General features: G+C 41.7%; 1 protein-coding gene across 2 annotated transcripts in view; it reads right to left on the bottom strand.

Moving 5' to 3' along the window:
* The window catches only part of KCNIP1 (potassium voltage-gated channel interacting protein 1), a 1,480,000-nt gene that overhangs the window by 430,862 nt on the left and 1,028,816 nt on the right, over positions 1-20,322 (bottom strand). The window contains exon 1 of one of the 2 annotated variants that reach the window (XM_085617871.1): positions 3,955-4,116. The exons of the other annotated variant lie outside the window; for it this stretch is intronic. Within the exon in view, the coding sequence (XP_085473997.1) occupies positions 3,955-4,063 (109 nt within the window). The 5' untranslated portion in view covers positions 4,064-4,116. Of the gene's footprint in view, positions 1-3,954; positions 4,117-20,322 lie in introns of those variants that run through there. 2 annotated transcript variants of the gene reach the window in all.

Genomic DNA, 20,322 nt, shown 5'->3' with positions numbered 1-20,322 from the left:
TAACAATAAGACTAGTAAAAATGGATTCCATGTAAAAAGTATGTTTTCAGGCAGAGGCACTTTTTAACTAATCACTTTTCATTTTGTGATTCAAGCTGCCAAAGCCCAGTTTTGGTGGGTATAGATTTTTGGAGATGTGTTGCTAACTCTTTCATTTAAGATTTTGGGACATTTGTTGCTAATGCATTCTTATAATTGACCATAACTACCTACAGCAGCACTGGTCTCATTTGCATCAGAACATATTTTACAATGAAAAAGTTAACCAAAACACAACTTCTTTTAGTTAGGACCTAGAAACTGAACATGCATATCAACAAACAATGTATAACTTACTTTATCAATGCAGTTTATGAAATTAATTGATGTTTTGCTCACCCACTAAAGCTCTTTCATAAGCATTTGATAACATAACTGGGTATGTAGTTCAATTCTGCACTTGTACGCACTATCATTAGGTGCTCCTAGTACAGACTGGAGCATGTGCCGGACTACATAAAAAGATCCACTCTTTGCACCATGTGTACTAACGTTCTGAGTTAGCATATACACCATAGAGAGCGCCGCAGCAAAACATGCAGCAGTGGTTCAAATGCATTTCATTAAAAGTAAGCTTTGTTTGCCTTTGAAGCATGGCCAATGCCACGCATAAACGAGGATATAGTCTGTGGATGTAATCCCCCATAAAGTGCTGGAATCCTTGGGCGGGGGTCTTCATAACGCTGGAAACCAGGAGCATCCCTGGGACCATCCATGACGTATCTAAAAGGTACCCTTGTGGACCCACTGTTGGCTACTATTAGGTTATGTACAATTAATGCAGAGCCTGAGAGCCTCTTTGGTTGTGCACAAGAGACTGTAAAATAGCTGCATGCGCCCCATCAAAGATGTCCCCTCATTTTCAACATGCCATGGCCTCATGCATGTAATCGGCAGCTCAGTGCTGTGGACTAGGAGCACAGCACTCTGCGTCCAGTGCCCTGTATTGGTACTGCTGCAGCCTGGAGGGCCTGCTGCTTGACACTAACCAGCCGTGGAGCTGTCCAGGTTAAGGGGTAGATACATAATTCCAGCGCAAAGTATAGGTACCATTGAGGCCTTAGAAACAACTGCAGGGATTGATAGTGGTGAAGGGGAGCCACGGTAGCTCCTGGGGTCTGCCCATGGGATGTGCAGAGTTGCTGCTAGGAGCTGTAGAGGGTTTGTGGTAGTGGACAACTACAAGGTACTGGTGACATGGGGCCTTTAATTTCTTATAGCAGCTGTCCGTGCCGGCTCTCCTGCTGGAGGCTGGATAAGGCATGGATGGAGGAGAGCTGTTGGGAGCTGTGGAGAACAAGTGGGTAACTATCATCACCAGATTCGAGGCATCCTGTAGCACTTACAGTTCATAAGAGAAGTAAGAATGTGGCTGTTTCATGAAAAAGACTCCATTCCATAGCCCTGAGATAGAACCCAGAACCATAATCGCTCTTTCAAGGACAATCTCCAGTCTTCACTTATGTAGCAGCCAGAACAGCAGACTCGCATGTTGACAAACACCCTTACTACTTACTATGTCCCGGTCGGTTATGAAGTTGATATGAGTCTAGCTTGGCTATTATATAGTAATGTAAAATCATGCATAACCCTGCTGGCCGATAAGAATTCATAATAACTTGCTTTTGCTGCTTGCCCTCTTACACCCCCATAAGACAGAACCCTTATATGTCATGTCTACCACCCAGTAATGCGCAAGCCCACAGCAACAAACCACCCATCTTCATTTGAACAGGCATAGAATAACTGAAGAGTTCTGCCACATACTGCTGCCCACCACAGGACTCTAATTTAGTCGACCATTGCGTGTCCCATATAACTACTTACTATGACTGCTTCTTGACATCTCACAGTGTCTATGGGATGATCGTAACAAAGTCTATCTCATCAGCTTTCTTGACCATCTCTCCCTTAATCCGACCTATGCCTGTTCAGTATCATAAACACAGGAAAAAAATCTCAGGATGGACAGCCCTGTGCATTGACCACCTCAGTGGATTGTGATCATAAGAAATGCCACAAAAGGAACTGGAGAGCTGATAAAAGCGGCCAATTTACCAAAAACCATAAACTGTACGTCTGCCTCTTGCACTTCAGACTGCTAAACTCTGTGTCCCACAACAATAACTGAGAGGTGGGCAAGCCAGCAAATGAATGAGGAGAGCCTAGCCAGAGCTGAGCCAAGGGTCGACTCTGGCTCTAAGAGCGCGTGCAAGAGTCGAGCCTTTAAATTATTTGCTATGTAAATCATGCAAAACCAAAACATGATAAAGTGAGTTTTTTAAGCAAGCACTGAGAAACATTCGCCCCACCCTGATGGCAATGCATTAGTAAAAAAAGAGGCAAGTCAATTATCATACGTATGCTAAATGTGGCCTAGATTATTATCATGGAGGAGGCAACACTATAGGCATATAATCAAACACAATAGAGGTTTTTACATCCAGTACATCCTGCACTCAGGCATTTCAAGGGCCTCTCAAATATGATGATGAACAAAAAGAGGCTGAGTGAAATAAAGCAGCCCAGGATCACACAATTTGGTCAGGTATGGAAGGTAGAATTGATTCCAGATTTTCCAGTTTCACACTGTGCATTTCAGCAACTAGAAGGGTATCCCTTTCAGACATCAAAGGTTAATGCTGTGTCCTAAATTGCTGAGATAAGATTAGAGCATTGGAGACAGGTGTAATCCAGACTTTATTTTTAACATTTTTTAGGTAGGGCAAACCTTGCTCAAGGACATAAGAGCACTTGACAACAGACCTTTTTTTTTGGTAGAGGGAGATTTACCGAGATTCACAGGGTGCTTAGCTGAGGCCGAAACCCCAAGCTGGCTCCCCATGTTGTATGGTAGGCAACTATAGCCTCTAGGCCACATTGCCTCCAATGAAAGCTCAGCTCCTTTTGGGCTCGAGGTTCCAAGAAGACATCCGCCTGAGCCAGAGTCAGGCTTCTAGCTCGAGCTTTCATTGGCTCACCCAGCTCTATGGTAACTGCATCTCGGTGGTCACCATTTGCAAACGTTATTCAACATCGGGTACACGTTGAAGCCTTGTTGAGCATTTCTACTGAAACACAGCCATGCGTTGGAGAATGCCTTTCTCCGTTAGAAGAAACTTTGAAATTGTTTTTTAATTGCTAGGCACATTATTGCTGAGAAATCAAATATTACTGTCTGTCGCCGAATTTATGCAAACGATTCAGTAATGGCATAATGAATATGTTTTAAAGACCTCAAATATGCACTGATTTATTAAGGTTTTTATTTGTTTTGAATGATGAAAAGCAGGAAGTAGTATGTGCCTAAATTTTTTTTAAAAAATGCATAGATAACATAGGGTACTAAAAGCTGCATTTGGTAGTTTGAACGTAATATGTATTTAGAACTGTGTTTATCACGTGCAATTCAGCTACATGGTGGTGACCGTACATCAGCTTCGGGAGTGGGAGCAGCAAACGGTGCTCTCGCCGTGGCTGGTGAAACAAATAGGCAAAAAGTACCCTCTTCCCAAGCAATTGGCATCTAAAATTCAACAAACGATAAAATGGCTACATCGTGTAAGAGAAGGGCTTTGTTGTTTTTGAGACGTTGTAGAGTGAGGATAAACCAGAAATGGACAGGCAGAACGGTAGTGCACCTTGCTAATTAATGCCACGAATAAAATGATTGTAAATTAAACTTAAAACGTACACGAAGCTATTCAACAAATACTACCTGAACTCTCTAAAGAAGTTAACTCACAACTTCTCTCCGAAACCGTATAGTAAAAGAAATATGGACGCAATGTTTTTTTATTCCTAATAACAAATAGAATGTTCTCGGACTATGTTCCACACAATATTTCACCACTTGGATATTGCAGCTTTAGCGCACATCAGGGGAGCGTAGAGAAAACTTGGAAGCGCTCTTACCATCCTTCAAGTCAATGAGCCCGAGGTAGTGCAAAAGTTTCAGAGAAGAGCACACCACCACCACAATCCCCAAGGTCTGCAGCCCCTCCGACTCGCCTTCACTCCACATCCTCCGCGGCCCCTCGCAGATACCCGTCGGCGCTCTGAGGAAACAGCTGGCGCGGCGCTAGGGCGAGAAACCATCTGCCTGACGCCGTCCTCCGCGCTGCTGCGCCAGCGCGCGGCTCATTTTCAGCGCGTGCCTCTCCAGTCTGTCTTCGCGCTGCTTCCTCCTCGCCGCTCACGGTGCCCCCCTGCGCTCCACTTCCACTCCGCGCCCTTTCTCCAACACGCTCACGTCCATGTCAGCTCTCATTCTAAATTCTTATTCTTGTCTGCGACTCCGCTCTCCTCAGGGCAGTTCCCAAGTGCCTCGCCTCCCCCCGCACACAACTGTTCACACTGCACCGTAGCGGCATCCGCGCGCTCCGAACCACCCCACGTGGTTTCTTGCTTTCCTTCTCTCCAGGAGTGATTTCCTATGTTAAGTCATTTATTTTTCCAAGGCGAAAGCTTTCCCTGATTTCCAATTACCCTGCTACAAAGATTCATGAGGGGGGAAACTCTTCCAAACTCCTTGCATTTTTTTTCTATTTTCCAGCTGCGTTTGTGATTTGTAAGCGGTGTGTCCCGCACTTTACTGATCGCCTTCTGCTGAAAGAAAAACACCCCAGGTAGTGGGGTGAAATGTATTGGTTTGTTTTTATTACCATATGCAGATGTGCAGATTCTGAACCAGATGTTCTCAGATGCAAGCTCAAGTGGCCGCCTTCTACAAATAATACGCCTATGTAGATCTATGTATTTCTCTTAGAACAGGAGCAATGATTTTTGCATGGAGGACACTTCGGTGGAATTTACCTTTTTTGTACCTGAAATAATCTATGCAACAAATAACAGATTAGCAAATGTCCCCCATTTCCAAGCAAGGACCTGCGAAACTAGCCACTGATAATGAAATGTATTTACATAAATAGCGCTCCCTTAATCTTTTTTTTAGTGTCGTTTGAAAACTCTTTTTCATATGACCACTTTGTTCCATGCAGTAGCAGCGCCATGAAGCCAAGGCTTTTTGCCATGTTGCACTTTACAAGTACTACCTGTACTTAGTGCTTTAACTGGGAAAAATAAGTGCAGGTACTAATTAAATTGAGCTAGGGGCGTGGCTAGTAGGCGGGGTTAGAGGCGGAGTGAGGCATGATACAAAAACACATCTATTGAGTATTCCTTTGGCCCTTGCATTGTATCAATTCAATTTTTTTTTTAAAGAAACGCCATGATTTTTTTCACACTTTAAATTTTGATTTAAGAGAAAACAGGAATCCCCTTTGAAAATTCTCATTCTTCGAATTTATTTGGTTTTATAATGATGTACTTTGACCCCTGCCACAGTACATGCTATGCAAGGCCTGCAGGTACACCCTGAATCTCCGCCGCAACACCAGACAGATGGAAACTTTGGTCTTGGTCCTGCTTGGAGAGTAGTACCTTTGCCTGCAGCACTTGATGGGTACAAGGCATAGCCCGCAGCCCTTCCCATAGATCTGCCTACAGTACTCATTGGGTAGAGTGTGCCCATGCCCGGTGGATACTGAATTCATGAAACGGCCTTCCGTCATGTTCTGTGCATAGTACCCAGCCCATAGTAATTACAGACAGGTGTACATGGGTCCGGGCATGGTTGGAGGCCAAGCCCTGTCCTGAAAGGATGGTACAGACAGAGGTCTATGGCTGAAGGCATTACCCACGCAGGCTACAGGTTGTACCCAGCTGGTTCTTTAGTCATAAGTGCAGTGAACAAGCCATGATTCTGAGCCATATCTCGTCCTCAGGACCTACAAGGCATGGCCTTACCCCATACTCTAGAGGTAATGTTGCTTCGTGTTTTCGTTGTTGTGTAGAACACACAATGCCCAACCCTGGATTCATTTATTTTCTTTTGGATGGAGAACACTTGACTGCTCAAGGGAATGCAACTTTTGTAACATGATAGGAAGTGTTCAGTCTTTATCAGTGTATCAAGTCATTGGTGAACAATTAAAAAAGGTGGAATACTGAAATCTCTGCTTCCTGAGTTTCCTCTATTATTTGCTTGGGTGTCTGACTTTAAGTCGATTCACTCAAATCACCAGCGCTGCAAATTGAAATCCACGTAAAGTGCCGATCTCCATGTGCACTCGTCCTCCACACTTGGTATAGCAAGCATCAATAGGTAAAGCCAGCCTTTTGGCATTGCCAATGATTGTTTTGTTATGGTTTTTGCTTGGGAAAGCTGCTTGACCCTCATCAATCTAAAAAAATAAATGCCTAGATCCAAAAATATATTTTGACCTCAAAAAGCACACATTGCCATAGTACTCCCTGGTAATGAAGGACCTACTTTGTGTGTGGATGTTCACCTTGTAAAATGGTGGAATGCCTTCACTCACGGTGAAGTTAGCCAGTGGTGGAAATGGGCTGACCCTCTGCCCCATGCTGTAGTGGGCGGAAGAAAAATGTGAATGACACAGTAACGCACCAATGGAGGATGAGGCATGACTGAAAACCCTATAAAGTAAGTATATTATACTTATAAATGTACTAATATCAGGGGGTCGTGGCTAATGCCTGACCTAAAAATGAATAGGACATCTAGCCTATTGATTTTTCTTCAATTGAAAAACGATATGGGCACCAGAAAAAGTCCTTACTTTAAACCCATAAGGCTCCCAGCCTGGAAACATGTTCTTGCCTAACATTTGTAGGAGTTGTAAATAGCCACAGAGTTCGGGCTAGTTTGATGTCGGATGCTTGGCCACCCCTACTACCCCTCTCCTAGCCTGCCCTTTCTACACCCTTGGCCCTGACATTAGGACTAACAGAAAATCTGTCATGCAACCCCCAGTAGTAACTAGAGTTTGCAGGTGGACAAATACTAGTTTGCAGAATTAGGAACTTGCAAATTCCAACAGCATTTTCCACACTTGGTGATAACAAACCTTACAACATGCTTTCTTAATCGGATCCAATGTGCTCTATTTACAATTAATAATTCAAACCACCACTGCGCGGTTTTTTTGGAGTGCCTAAAGGCCCATTCCGACAGAAACGAAACGCTTGAAAAATCCCTGTACACAGTTCCTTCCCTTATCACTCCACCTTCTCGAACAAGACTACTTCGGCAAATCATTTTATCAGTTTAAAACTTTCATTTAAATGACATCAAAACACCAGTAGGAGCAAGAGGGAAACACTTTGAAGACTGGAACCGACTTGACATATTAATGTGCCTTTTCTGCCCCTGAAGGAAGCCTCTAATTGTAGAAAATGCGTAATGATGAACGTGAGAAGAAATAACGATGAGAGAAAGCCACATAAATCTCCGCCTCCCTTCCACCCAGCTCTTGGCTCCCAGTGGCGGTTCCCTCCGCACACCACCCGGTCCAGTAATCTGTTTTGGAAAGATTTAAAATTGCCTGGCTATTGATCAGTAAAATATTCACTTTGGTGCGCGGTCCCTGTATATCGAAGGGGCTTTTGCAAGCGCCGCGTGGCGCCTGAGAATTCGCGAACAGATAAATAAATAAATGACTTCCCTGCTGCGGGGTGTCATGGGACCAAAAGCCAGCACTGCAGACGCTGCCACAGAAGGAGTGCAGCCAGGATCCTGGTGAAGTGTTGCTCTTTTCTACAAATTTACCTGCGGTGAAGAGTTTCTTTTCCCTAGAGACAAGATCCACAGAGAGGCTCAGTAAAGATAAAAGTATACATTCAGGTAGATGAAATGTGTTGATATTTAACCCTTTTCAATAAATGTATACCTTTTGCATTTGTTCAGAGAGTTTATGAGTTTTGTTAAATCAAATAAATACATTTAATTTCCTTTAAACAAGTCTGGCATTGTTTTGTGTATATCCTTAGAGGATCCATTTGTAGATAAGTACTCTCATTGGTTATATTACCCCACCCTTCTATACAAGAAAGAAACAAGGAAGACCACCAAAGAATTATGAAATACATTTCTAATATGCCGAGTCCGTTATTATCAAATATATTTCCAACAGAATCACTAAAACGTATGTCTGAATTCTTAGGGCCGATTTAAAAGTTAATTTACTTAAAACTAATAGCTGCATCTGGGAGACCAATTGTGGTATTTACAAAAATGAGAATTACCTCTCCCAAATGGATGTGCTCACATGTGAAAACATGCCATGAAGGTGCAATTTGACCTGTGAGCACATCTATTCATAGGTGTGTTTGTGGGCTTCTCTCTGCAAGGAATATTAACAACCGCAACCTGACAATTTTATAGATATGACAAAATGGTGGACCCTGTTTCCTATCTGAATATGAAAATGTACTGCTTTCAAGGGCAGTACTTATTGTGTATGAGGGATGTAAAATTGGGGAGAACACCCCAAAAAGTGGTAGGGACAATTTCCCCTGTGTTCGAACAAAAATGCACTTATATGCAAATGCTCTTTTGCATTTACACTTATGTATGTGTATACTTACACCATGTACATTTGCACAAGTGTAAATTCTGGCCTCTGTAGTAAACTTTAACTCACAATTAATTCCGCTACTACTCTTGGGAATTCATGACTGTTCCAAATTCCCTGAGATAGCAGTAGAATTCTTGATTCCACTTGTTGGAATTGTCCCTTTCCACAGGGTCACCCCCAAACTTCTTGCCTTTTGCCTCCTTTTTTTCTGACCCTGTTTTTATTGGCTATAGGATTCTGGGCACTTTACCACTGCCGATCAATGCTAAAGTGCATTTACTCTCTGTAGAAATTATGACAATGATTGGTTATCCATGATTGGCATATCTGATTTACTGATTAGTCCCTAGTAAAGTGCACAGGGTGTGTGCCAGGATCTGTAAATCAAATGCTACTAGTGGGCTTGCAGCACTGGTTGTGCCAACCACGAGTTGCCCTGTAAATGTATCTCAGACCTACCATTGTAGTGTCTGTATGCGCAGTTGTAAACTGCCTTGTTGCCCTGGCAGTGCACCCACGTGCCAGGCACAAATCTTCTCTTTCCTTACATGTAAGTTACCCCTAAGGTAGGCCCAAGGTACCCCCATTGGCCTTTTCGGTCCAAAGACGCCCTGATTAAAATACACAGGAGTACTTTGGAAAACTGCCGTAATTCCGCTAGATGGAGTGTAGAGACTCCTGTATCATAATGGGAATACCTAAAATACTGCATAGCATATAACAGATGCACTGTCTCTATGGGTCCCAGCAGTTGTAGGGGATTTACCCTATGTGTCTAGGGTGATATCGATATAGTGATTCCCATGCTTGTGTGCATTATCAAACTGATTCGTATGTTGTACCCTGATGTATAATGTGCTCATACCTTATATTGGATTACTCTTTTCAGGAGCTACATAATACATGAACAGTAATGTTGTTTTCATGATTTTTCCTAACATGTGCAACTTATGGGAATTAACCTCATTGCTTTAAATGTGGTATGACAATTGCCTGGTTGCCAAAGTGATGTCTGTGATTCATCATCTATGCAGTATTAGGACAGTTGACTGGTTAGCAAAGTGATTTATGATCTATGTGGCGTCGTGGCAAGTGCCTAGTGACACAATGATTTATGTGATTATGGTCTAATGTGTTTTATGTATAATACAAAGGATATTTCTATATGACCTGGTGTGGAGTCTCTTTTTGTGGTGTGCCTAGAGTGTCACTGGTGTGTGTGTGTTTTGCTAACACTTTTCACATTGCCTCTGGGATAAGCCTGACTGCTTTGCCAAACTACCAAGGGGGTGATCTTGGGTGTGTAACTCCCTTACCCTGACTAGAGTGGAGGGTTCTGCCTGGCTTAGGTGCATACCCTAACCAACCAGAAACCCTATTTCTAACACCAATGCAATCTGAACTATTTCCCACACTGCAATATTTACTCACTACTTTTTGACTTTTTTATTCTTATTTGTAATATTTTATTTGAATTCCTTTCTCACTACTTTTAGTTTTTTACCTTTTGGCATACCGGCGCACAAAAATCACAAAGCTAATAATTGGTATGGAAATAGAGATGCACTCCTTGGCCAGAAGGAGCTGAATGCTTCACATCTCACTGATTTATGTTCCTCTGCCCACTTCTGTAGTCTGGGCTGGTATAGTGTGTAATCCGTAGATGCTAGTTTTACCAACAGAAAGGAACTGGAATCAAAAGTGTTTTCCCTGATGTGCCTTGCAATGTTTAGCATTATCTATTATTGTATTTAAAAAAAAAAAAAAATTATGTTGAGTTGTGTATGTTTTACAAGACCACGCTGTTCAGTGGTGTAATGAAACTTAAGGCGGCCCCCTGCAAGGTACATGGAGTGGCCCCGCTCCGGACTTAATCAGGAGCTCTCAGGTCAGGGTACTGTGCTGAGGGGGCCCCCAGGGAGCTTAGGGGCCCCGCCTACACCACAGATTCTGCAGGATCTTATGTTACGTCACTGATGCTGTTATTATACTGGGCAGCTAGTAAGTAGGCACCTCACACACAAATATAAGCAAGCTGACAGTACTTAATTTACCAACCTAGTTTGCCACTATCTAGCAGCTTAGAGCTTTCTCCAAAACTCATCTCCTGGCCAAAAGATCCCAAAACGTTCTAGCTAGAAAGATGTTGAGTGCAGTATTTTGTAGTAACGAGCCCTACCGACAATATATCATATGTTCTCCCAGTGGCAGCTGCTGCCAATCTGACTCTGCGGGACAGCACGGGTAAAAAATAATAATAATAATAAAAAAAACCACACACTTACCTTTCGCTGCCGGCCGCCCGATCTTCAGCTCCCTCGCTGCGCTGCTTCTCCTCATCACTACAATCCCCTGTAGCACAGGCTCCCAGACTCCCTATGGAATCCCAGCACTTCTCTCATGCAAATACTCCCAGCAGGAGAGAAGCGCTGGGAATGGGCAGAGTAGGCCAGTTTAACCCTCCAGCAGGGACTGGGAGCCTGTGCCTCTAAGCACTGATGATATCTTCCAGGAACAGCCTGGAGATATCAAAGTGTGCATATTGGTGTTGCCAGCCATGGATGGCCAGCTAAACAGACATGCGCACTTCCAGAGCCTAGAACCACTCCTTCCCCTGCTGCTGTAGCCGAGACATGGCCCCAGACTCGCGGGCTCTAGGTGAAAAATAAAATGACAATAAATTAGTTTTATTGTCATTTTATTTTTCTTCTGTCTGCGGCATTTCACCAGTGGGGCTATGCTCATCCGCTATAGTGGAGGAGCCGCCTCTGCGTTATCCTTTCCCAAGTAAATATTAAAGACTAAACTCGGTGCATAATTCTTACTTTTAACTATAAATGATAATCCTAGCCATTGATGAACAAGCGGAGGTTCCATACTCCTGGCCGAATTTTTCATTTCTAGGACTTCAAAAGAATGAAAGAAATCCAGATTTCCCTTTAACGTAGGGTCTGCCAGGTAACGTTGACTTCCAAAAAAATGAATATGATTTGGTGGTAATCTGTATTCCATACAGTGCTTTGTCACCAGCATGCGGTACAGTAATGGGTCCCACGTGCATGTCATGGAACTTCTTAGATATTCAGAACCATGAGCCCACTGCTGTTGGAAAGTCCTTTGTTTCATGTCAAGTTAACTGAATAGGGCACATTATGATTTCCAATTATCTGCGTGGAGAGATATGGTTTGAGGAATAATATGCTGGCATTTTTTGCTGATTTTCCGCAAATCTGGAGAGTTTAATGCAGACACTTACCGCCTTCTCTTTGCAGGTGGTGAATATCTGAGGGGGAGCTGGTAGGAGTCAGGGGGTGTGGGCTGGTGGCAGGGGGAACATCTGATGGTGGGCTGGCTCTCTTGCGGTACCTTTTTCTGCTCCCCATGGTGCCTAAAGGGGTGGGTGCAGGATGGTCCTGTGCCCTGCAGCCTCTGCCCTGGTTTTTCCAAATGTGAAGCTGCACCCGATAAAATTGGTTTCGTGTTTTTCAGAACCAGGACTATCTACATACACCAAATGGGCAACAACCATAATCAGATTATTTAATGACTATTCAGTAGGAAAGAAAATACTAGCCATCTATTTTATATGTTATGTGGCAGAAATTCTGTGTGTTTTGATACCTTCTTACAGAGTAAAATTTGGTACAGATGTATCTCTTTCATACAGTCCTCAAGTATCTAAAACACATCCCTTCTGATGAGCTCTTGTCCATGCTTTGGTGTTGGTCTTCTTTGTAAATAATGACATTGCACTGATGCTACCTACCCTATACGTGAGCTTTGTGTTAGAGAAGCTTACATTGCTGGTATCTACTTTACTGGATTTATTTTTGCGATGGAATCTTGTTCCTTTGATGCCCATGTTCTACCTTCTCTGTGTTTTTATGGTGCTAATATACCCAGATATTGCTTTGCTGGGCTGATCTGTGTGTGCATGTCTGTTTGGTGAAAGTAGGCACTGATGGTGCTGTGCTGGATCTGTCTGTGTGTGTAATGGAAGCATGCACTCTATGTCTTTCTTATTGCACCCTCTGCACCTTGCTGCTAGAGCAATTTGTTTCGCTGTTTGTATTGATGATCTTTTTTCGCAACACTTATATCTCCCTGTTCCATACAGGATTTGGGAAAAGGAGGACCCAGTATAGCTACAAATGTGTTAATGCTTATATATACTCAAAAGGGCAAAATGGTAGTCATTTCCATTGCTTGTTGTATAATGGGCCTATTATTATATGGACCACAATAAAAACCAATTGTCAAGAGCAGCAACTCTGTGTTATCGCAGTTTAAAGTGGCCTGGCCCATTTAAAAATGCTTACATGTGACTTGAAACTGTTGAATATTTAATAATATTTAGTACATGGGGTAGATATGTCATCAATTCAGTTAGATCCAGCCAGTTTGATATCTATATACAGTGAACATTGACCCAATGTATCTAATGCTAGAAAAATACTTACTCTTACATAACATGAGCCGCGAGGAAAGTCCAAATCCATCCCAGCATTTATGCCATTCCTGCCACTGGTTTTTGTTCCATGGCGTACCTGCATTTTTTCTCTGTTTAGCAGTTTTTCCAGGGCGCTAAACCGCAGCGACCTCTCAAACCAAAAATCTGGTACTCCTCAGGGACACTATTTAGTTTATCTTGAGCTAGAGAGTGTAGTGGGTATGGTGGTCAGCAAATGAATCCAGCAAATGAAATGTTCTTTTAAAAATCTTTTTTAATTTAGTATGCTGGACTTAGCCCTTTTTGCAGGGTCAACCCTGAACGTTTTGCTTTCCTCCTGGTATTTTTTCAGACCTGGTGTTGGTGGTTTTAGGACTCTGAGCACTTTATCACTGCTGTCCAGTGTAAAGTGCATGTGCTCTCTATGGTAAACTTGGTAAGATTGGTCTACACCTGATTAGCATATTTAATTTAACTATCAGTTCCTTGTAAAGTGGTACCTCATATACCCAGGACCAGTAAATTAAATGCTACTGGTGGGCTTGCAGCGCTGCTTGTGCCACCCACCAAAGTAGCCTTTCAAACCTGTCTCAGGCTTCTGCCATTGCAGGGACTGCGCGCACAGTTTACTGCCGCTGTGGCATGGCACAAAAGTCTATGATTCCTCTTTTACTACATATCAGTCCCCCCTAAGGTAGGCAATAGCTAGCCCTATGGCCAGAGTGCACTGTACGTAAAATGTAGGACATGTGTGGTATGTCCTGGTAGTGACAAACAGCCATTTGGGTTTCTCACTACTGTGAGTCTGCCCTCTCTAAGGAATACATTGGGGATTCTCTGATATGTGTTCCAGTGGTAATTCTTGGTAGGAGAGGGGTGCCGTGATCAAGTTTGGTATGTTTGGAATAGTGGCAATAAATGCTGCGTAATGGTGTTCGCAGATTTATTATCACTATTTTAGAAATGCCACTTTTAGAAGTGTTCTGTGTGCAATGTGTCTTTGTTCCTGCCTGTTGTGTATTGCATGTCTGGCTCTGGAGTGACAGGGGCTGGGGAGGTGCATTGGCTCCAGAGGGGCTGGGTGAGTCAGCGCTAGGCTGAATAGGCCAATCTACATTTGGAGTAGTGGGAGGATTTAAGATATCATTTTACTTGCCTTTAAATACCAAATCCCTTGGCTAAAGTGACTTTAAACTAGGTAATGACAGTTCAATAAATGTACAGGTCGAAGTAATGAGTTACAAGTAATACAGTTTGAGTTACATTTTCAATCCAAGAATATGGAAAATCCCTTTTTGTGTTATCATTGAAAGTCTTTTACTAAAGCTATTTTGTTTTATACATTGGAATATTTATATATTTACTGTGTTACATGTTGTCAAAGAGCAATAGGTTGTCATTTGCTTCAAAGTAATACTGGATCTGAAAGTTTTAGTTTCATTAGGCTCGTCCAGCAATATACCAATTACTATTCTAAAATGTAGCACTCCTTTACTGATCTAGGTGCAATGCTGAAGCAGTGTTCTCACAGATTATTACATTACGTTTGTCACATATTAATTAATGGACCTCCCACTCCACAATAAACAATTGCATACAATCTGAAAGTTAGTCCGGTGATAAAGAGAACATAGAAAAGCCTTTTATTTAATATCAGTCCAGCAGCCTACATCAATGCCCCATCTAATTAGAGCTGGTCTTACCTTGATGTTTCTTCAGAAGATTCTGATATGCTATAACTGACATTAATCTAGATGAAGGCCAAATTGTTATACAATGTGAGAACATCAGTCTTCATTGTATCAGGTAATGAATACCTTCTTTTTTACTGGAACAGTTTCATCTTCTTTTAGGTGAAGAATAAATGTATGTCATAAAAATGAATGTTTCTTATGTGTTGCTGGTAATCATGTAGGAACCCTGTTGATTTCTACTAGTTCCCCCTTTAGGTTCTCCAAAGGAATTAACATACTGCCCTATTTTGTCCTCGGTAAATAAGAGATTTCCATCCTTGTAACCTGCAGTGATGTTATAGAAGTATGCCTCTGCACTATTCAAAATGAAATGTTTACTGCCACCCAAGCCTCAGTATTACAAACATCGCAGAGTTGGGGCCTCAAAACCAAAGATTCAATGAAGGGTTTTGCAAATGGTCCTTAGTGGCTGCTTTCCACCTTTCTCAGAAAAAGTTCCTGGCCTCTACATGAGCTTCAGTCTTTCTGAGATCATTTTAGCAGGACATTTCAAGTGCCTATTATTAAATGAGTCTTCTCTGGAAGATCAGAACATATGTTCTAACCTTTATACATTCACCCAAAATCAGGTTCTTTGACATCCGAAAGGTGGCAATGCCATCCTCACCTGACAATAATCCACACATGGCCCAGTTGATCTTTCACCAAAAGAAGTATGATCACACAGCTTCAACCACAGCAAATTAATTGGCTGCCTATCCCAGCCCATTCCAAATTCAGCCAATCAGTCAAACAAGTCTGTATTCGGCCAGAGCCATAAAAGCAAAGTAAGAGATGTACAATACATTTAAAAATTTCAAAATTAAAATCAAAATTCAGTGTTTTACATCCATAAACTTTCATTTGGGATAAACTTGAAAATGATTTTCACAAACAAATTGAAAGCTAGCCCTTCTTTGATATCACTAGGAACCAGGAACAATGTAATTTTAACAATAAAGGGAGAGCTAAAAAGATACATATCTATCAATTAAAAATAATCGATCAAAGTATGCGTTGTAAGAGTTCATAACTTTTCCTATTGCGAAAGGCTAATTTGATAACATTTAATAACACATAACCAATTTCTGGGGATCTTAGATACTGTAGAAATATTAATCCTTCCTTATCGTGTCTCAGGTTTGAATTACGCAAAATCGTGGCCAAGAAAGTGCATCTTGGCCCTGAGTACTAGGTACAAAACAAGTGACTAGTGCACTGCTTGAGGTGTTAAACACATAACGCTGTAAATCCTGCTTCCATGACCCTGACATAGGAAAGGTGAATTTAAAGTGAAGCGTGCGCAGTCTATAAAGAGTTAGCTAGTATCAATGTGTGGGTGTTCATAATCCACCCTAATAAGGTTCTATAAAGCATGCTGTTGAAATTAGGGCATATTTGACAATTGTTTTTTTAGTCCGGGCCTTTTTCCAGACTAATATTCATACAGTGTTCTAAGTAGCATTCTTTAATGCATAGCTTATGCCTGGCCCACTTAAACGGGTATTTTCACACAGTTCAAGTAAACCTAGTTTTTAAAAGGATTTTTTTTTCAAATGAGAGAGCTTCAGAATTTGGTCTGCCCCATCAACTGACAGGCAGTCAGTAATGCATGTTCTAGTTTGGCCGGCCTCAGGTGTGGCCCCCCTCAGACTTTAACCCAGAGTAGTAAAGGGGCCAAACCAATCAAGTCCTCCAGGTGTGTTCTGCAGAGTTCCTCATGGCATATTAAAGTGGCTGTGCCACGCCAATGACAATAATCTACAAGTAAAGCAATGTTCTACTCTTTGAAGTATGCCAGTTTTATTGTAGCCCTATAGCCTGACTCCTTATATTCTCACTGAAATACATTTACCGCTATACAAACTCAGCATTTCTACAATAGGTTTGTTTTTTAGCTCTTGTCAAAATCTAAATTATATTGTATCTTCTTGAGTGCAATGAAAGTCAAATACCAGACTTCCTTATCTTGATATTTGCTATTTAATATCTTTCTCACTGCATTTATGCCATAGACGTTTCCACGTCGTTACTTATACAATGGAAGGGGCTGGGCTAGGTGTGAGTTACATCTGCCTGTGACAGGAAATGCCTCTTCAAAGCACGGGTAGCTAATGGGCATCTCCCACAAGCCATCTTGTCTAGAGCAGGTCACACCTCCCCCCCAGCAAAGGCCCTTTTGTTCCCTTTCCTGGAGCTGTTACATTTCCCAGCAGGCTGCCAGGTGATAGTTAGGGATTAACTCTGAAGAGGCTTCAGACAGAAAAAAGCAAACATGCCACAAAGTGGCATTTTAAAAATATAAATTTTAAATCCAACTTGAACATCAGATTAGATTCTGAATTCCTATTTATTTGCACTATGGTACTAGCTATTCCCAAACTGAGGTTATACATTGTATGGTGCCATGGTGTAACCCAGTGTTTTTCTATTGGAGAGCTAGCCTTGCTGCAGTGAAAAACAACTTTGGATTTTTTTCAGGACATGTAAAACCTAAGAACGCATGTCCTACATTTAAAATATCATGTGCTCTGCCCTATGGGCTTTTAGGGCCTACCTTAGGGGTGATATAACTATTACAAAGGAAGACTTAGGCCTATATTGCTGTGGCAGGCCTAGGGCTTTGTTTTACATGGTCACGTTAGTAGTGGCACAATATATGCTGCAGTCCAGTAGTGATAATTAACTTACAGACCTTGGGCATGCAAGGCACCATTTACAAAGGATAATAGGTAAGTTAAATATACAATTCAGGGATTAGCCAATTGTACATGTGTTTTAGGGGTCAGAGCACATGCACTGAAGGCAGCACCCATTTGTTCAGAGACCATACACCAGAAATCAAATGTAGCAAAAAGAGGGAGCTGGGTTTGACCACACAAAAAGGGCATTTTCTTACAGTGAGAGATGGTATTTGATGGTAAAAGGTACTGAAACTGTCTATGTTCATCCTTCACAAACCCTTTCAATTTTCTTGGAGTGTTTTGGGGCAATGTGCTGGTGCCACACATCCTCAATAGAAATTCCAGCCTTCACATAGCTAGGGGTCACTACTCATTGAAACTATCAAAGGCTTATGTTTGATCAGTAGACACCACAAATTTGCTAATTTTGCATTTTGTAAACTAAACTGCACTTCTGACTGTTTTCCCCTACTCACCCAGATAATTCTGGGTTTCATAAATTCAGCTTTGTTAATGCAAATAAATTGAATTTTGACTGAAGCCTATACATCATACGACGGTTGTGATAACTAGATGTGCTAAGCACAGTTTCTCTCATTGTAAGGAAAGCTAATTGTCTTCTCTTTAGAACCCACTTCAAACAAAAGACATATAACTTCCACCAGGGACATGGCCATCTTGGTGATTTTCAGCGCAATTAAGTGTTTGACTCTCCGAATAGGCTACTTCATACGACCCCCATTGTATGCTCTGAAAAAAGTCTCTCTACTTCAGATGCAGTACACAATGCTTCTGGCAATCATTTATTTCCAACTGGAGGGGAAAATACTTGAACTTTTTGGTGAGTCCTTCCTAGGAATATTCCATGAATGGTGCACATATGTTAGACATTGACATGTGTCTTTTCTTAAACTACTCTTGTCTTCCCCCGTGTGCCTGACATGGTTCTTTCAATTTAGAGATTTTCTAATTGGGCTCTGTGGGGTTTGGTTTGAAACACATAATAATGGTAGGTCCCCAATTACACATACATTTCTATTTGAGTTCATCTTCTCAGAAAGTGCTATTCTTTATTTGAATGAAGAGCTATAGAGTCCTTTTAAGGGCAAAGAATACTCCTGGACAAACCATCTTGTCTCCAAGCCTATGTTAATTTGGATGCTTGAAAGACACTTTGCATCACCTCAGACTATTTAGCACTATAAAGAACAGAATAGCATGAAGCATATCAAGAATATTTCTCCTCAATAGTCTGTATGTGACACACTCTTCCTTCTTGTCATAACAATAGTTAGTGGTTGTGGGGCTAGAAGTCAAAGACAAATTCATGTATTTACTAATATTCCTTTTAGTCAGGACCATATACAGTTGAGGATATTTTAAGTTGCAACCGCTGTGCCAAATGTTAGATTACTTAAATCCATATTAGAATGCTTCTTTCTCCCAGCTGAGTCAGTAGTAGTCTCAGTATTTATTTGGTCTATGATCTGGTCACTGCACTTGTGATGTAGGTGGGGAACTAGATTTTTATAGCCAGCATCTACTTGTTAGCTGAGCCCAAAAACCGATCGGCCTTAGAAAGCATTCAACACCATCCAACATCTGAATCAGAAATTCATGTCAGGGAAAGAAGACATCACTTGCTGCAAAAAAGTATTTTCTAAGTGGCCTAGACTTGCTTTGGCTGTATAGCAAGATGTGAATTGTACAGTTGTTTACATAATTGGACTTATCACAGTGAATAGACACTCCACCTCAAGCAATTGCTAAATGAGTGAGTTATTGTCTCTCTCACACACATACTTGGTCACAGTAGGGTACACACACAAAGCCACATGCATCACATACATGCTCAGTGCACACCACATAGCCGCACACATGAACACACATGCGCACACCCACATAAGCAAAGTGCCAGATAAGCAAACTTATAGTATGAAAAACAGACTTCATCAAGTTAAACAGACAGTTAGTGCGTTGTCAGCTTGATCAGAAATCCATCATCTCCATTTAAAATGCTGGAAACATTTTAGAAGCAGCTCTAGAGTCAAGCAGTGGTGCTGGATACATTTTCAAAGCGGGGTGCTGCCGTCACTGTTAAATCACAAAAGACATAGGGATTATGAAAAATCTAAGCGTCACACAAACAAGTGCAGCAAACGAGTCACGCCCATTCAGGAGGAGAGTAGTAAGGGTGTGTTATGCAGCCGGTGGTGCATTTTGGAGCACACTGCTGCAAATATGTTAATATGACGGTACGGTAGTGAACTATCCTTTACAGGGAGCACATTTTCAATTGAAATGGCCTCTAAATCTTCACAGTCGTGCAGTTTTACTGCTAAGAGTATATATTGCACAAACAACAATGCATGAAAATCTGGTTTCAGGAACTAATTAGCAGTTGCACATCACTAAGTAGAGGAGTCTTGATTTGTTTTGATTTTATTCAAAATCTTTGTTCTCATCACACTTCAGAAATACAAAAAGCAGTGCTTCAGTTGTGCTTTCGTTACTGCTGGTATATTTTGAAATATTTGTACAATACATTTAGACGTATTTAAATGTTATTATTTTAGAAGAAAATTAGCATCCCACAACCTTTTCTTTCACACTCCTTGTACTCCAGCAAGATTGCCACATAATTGACTTTACAAAGTCCTTTCACTTTGCAGTTGGAACACGAAACGTGAACACCAATCTTCACATTTAAAGAAGAAGCATAAATTTGTCAGAAGACATAGCCTCACATTTGACCTCTGGCTTTGAGAGCACAGCAAATGTTGCAAGACAAAATCTCAAGGCACTTTTGTTGCTCATTCACCTTTAGAACTCCAGCATGCTCATTTCTGGGTGTGCTGCAGCGCCCCTACTTGACCACCTGTGTGGATTTAGGGACCCAACAGGAAGGGGATGCTACCTCTGAAGCAGTCTTCCTTAGATTTGTTTACATCCCCACAACTGACTGCAGACGAAAT

The sequence above is a fragment of the Triturus cristatus genome, chromosome 7 (assembly GCF_964204655.1).
Source record: "Triturus cristatus chromosome 7, aTriCri1.1, whole genome shotgun sequence".
Classification (NCBI taxonomy): Eukaryota; Metazoa; Chordata; class Amphibia; order Caudata; family Salamandridae; genus Triturus; species Triturus cristatus.
The sequence above is the reverse complement of the archived record's forward strand: the minus strand, read 5'-3'. Positions and strand labels throughout refer to the sequence as shown.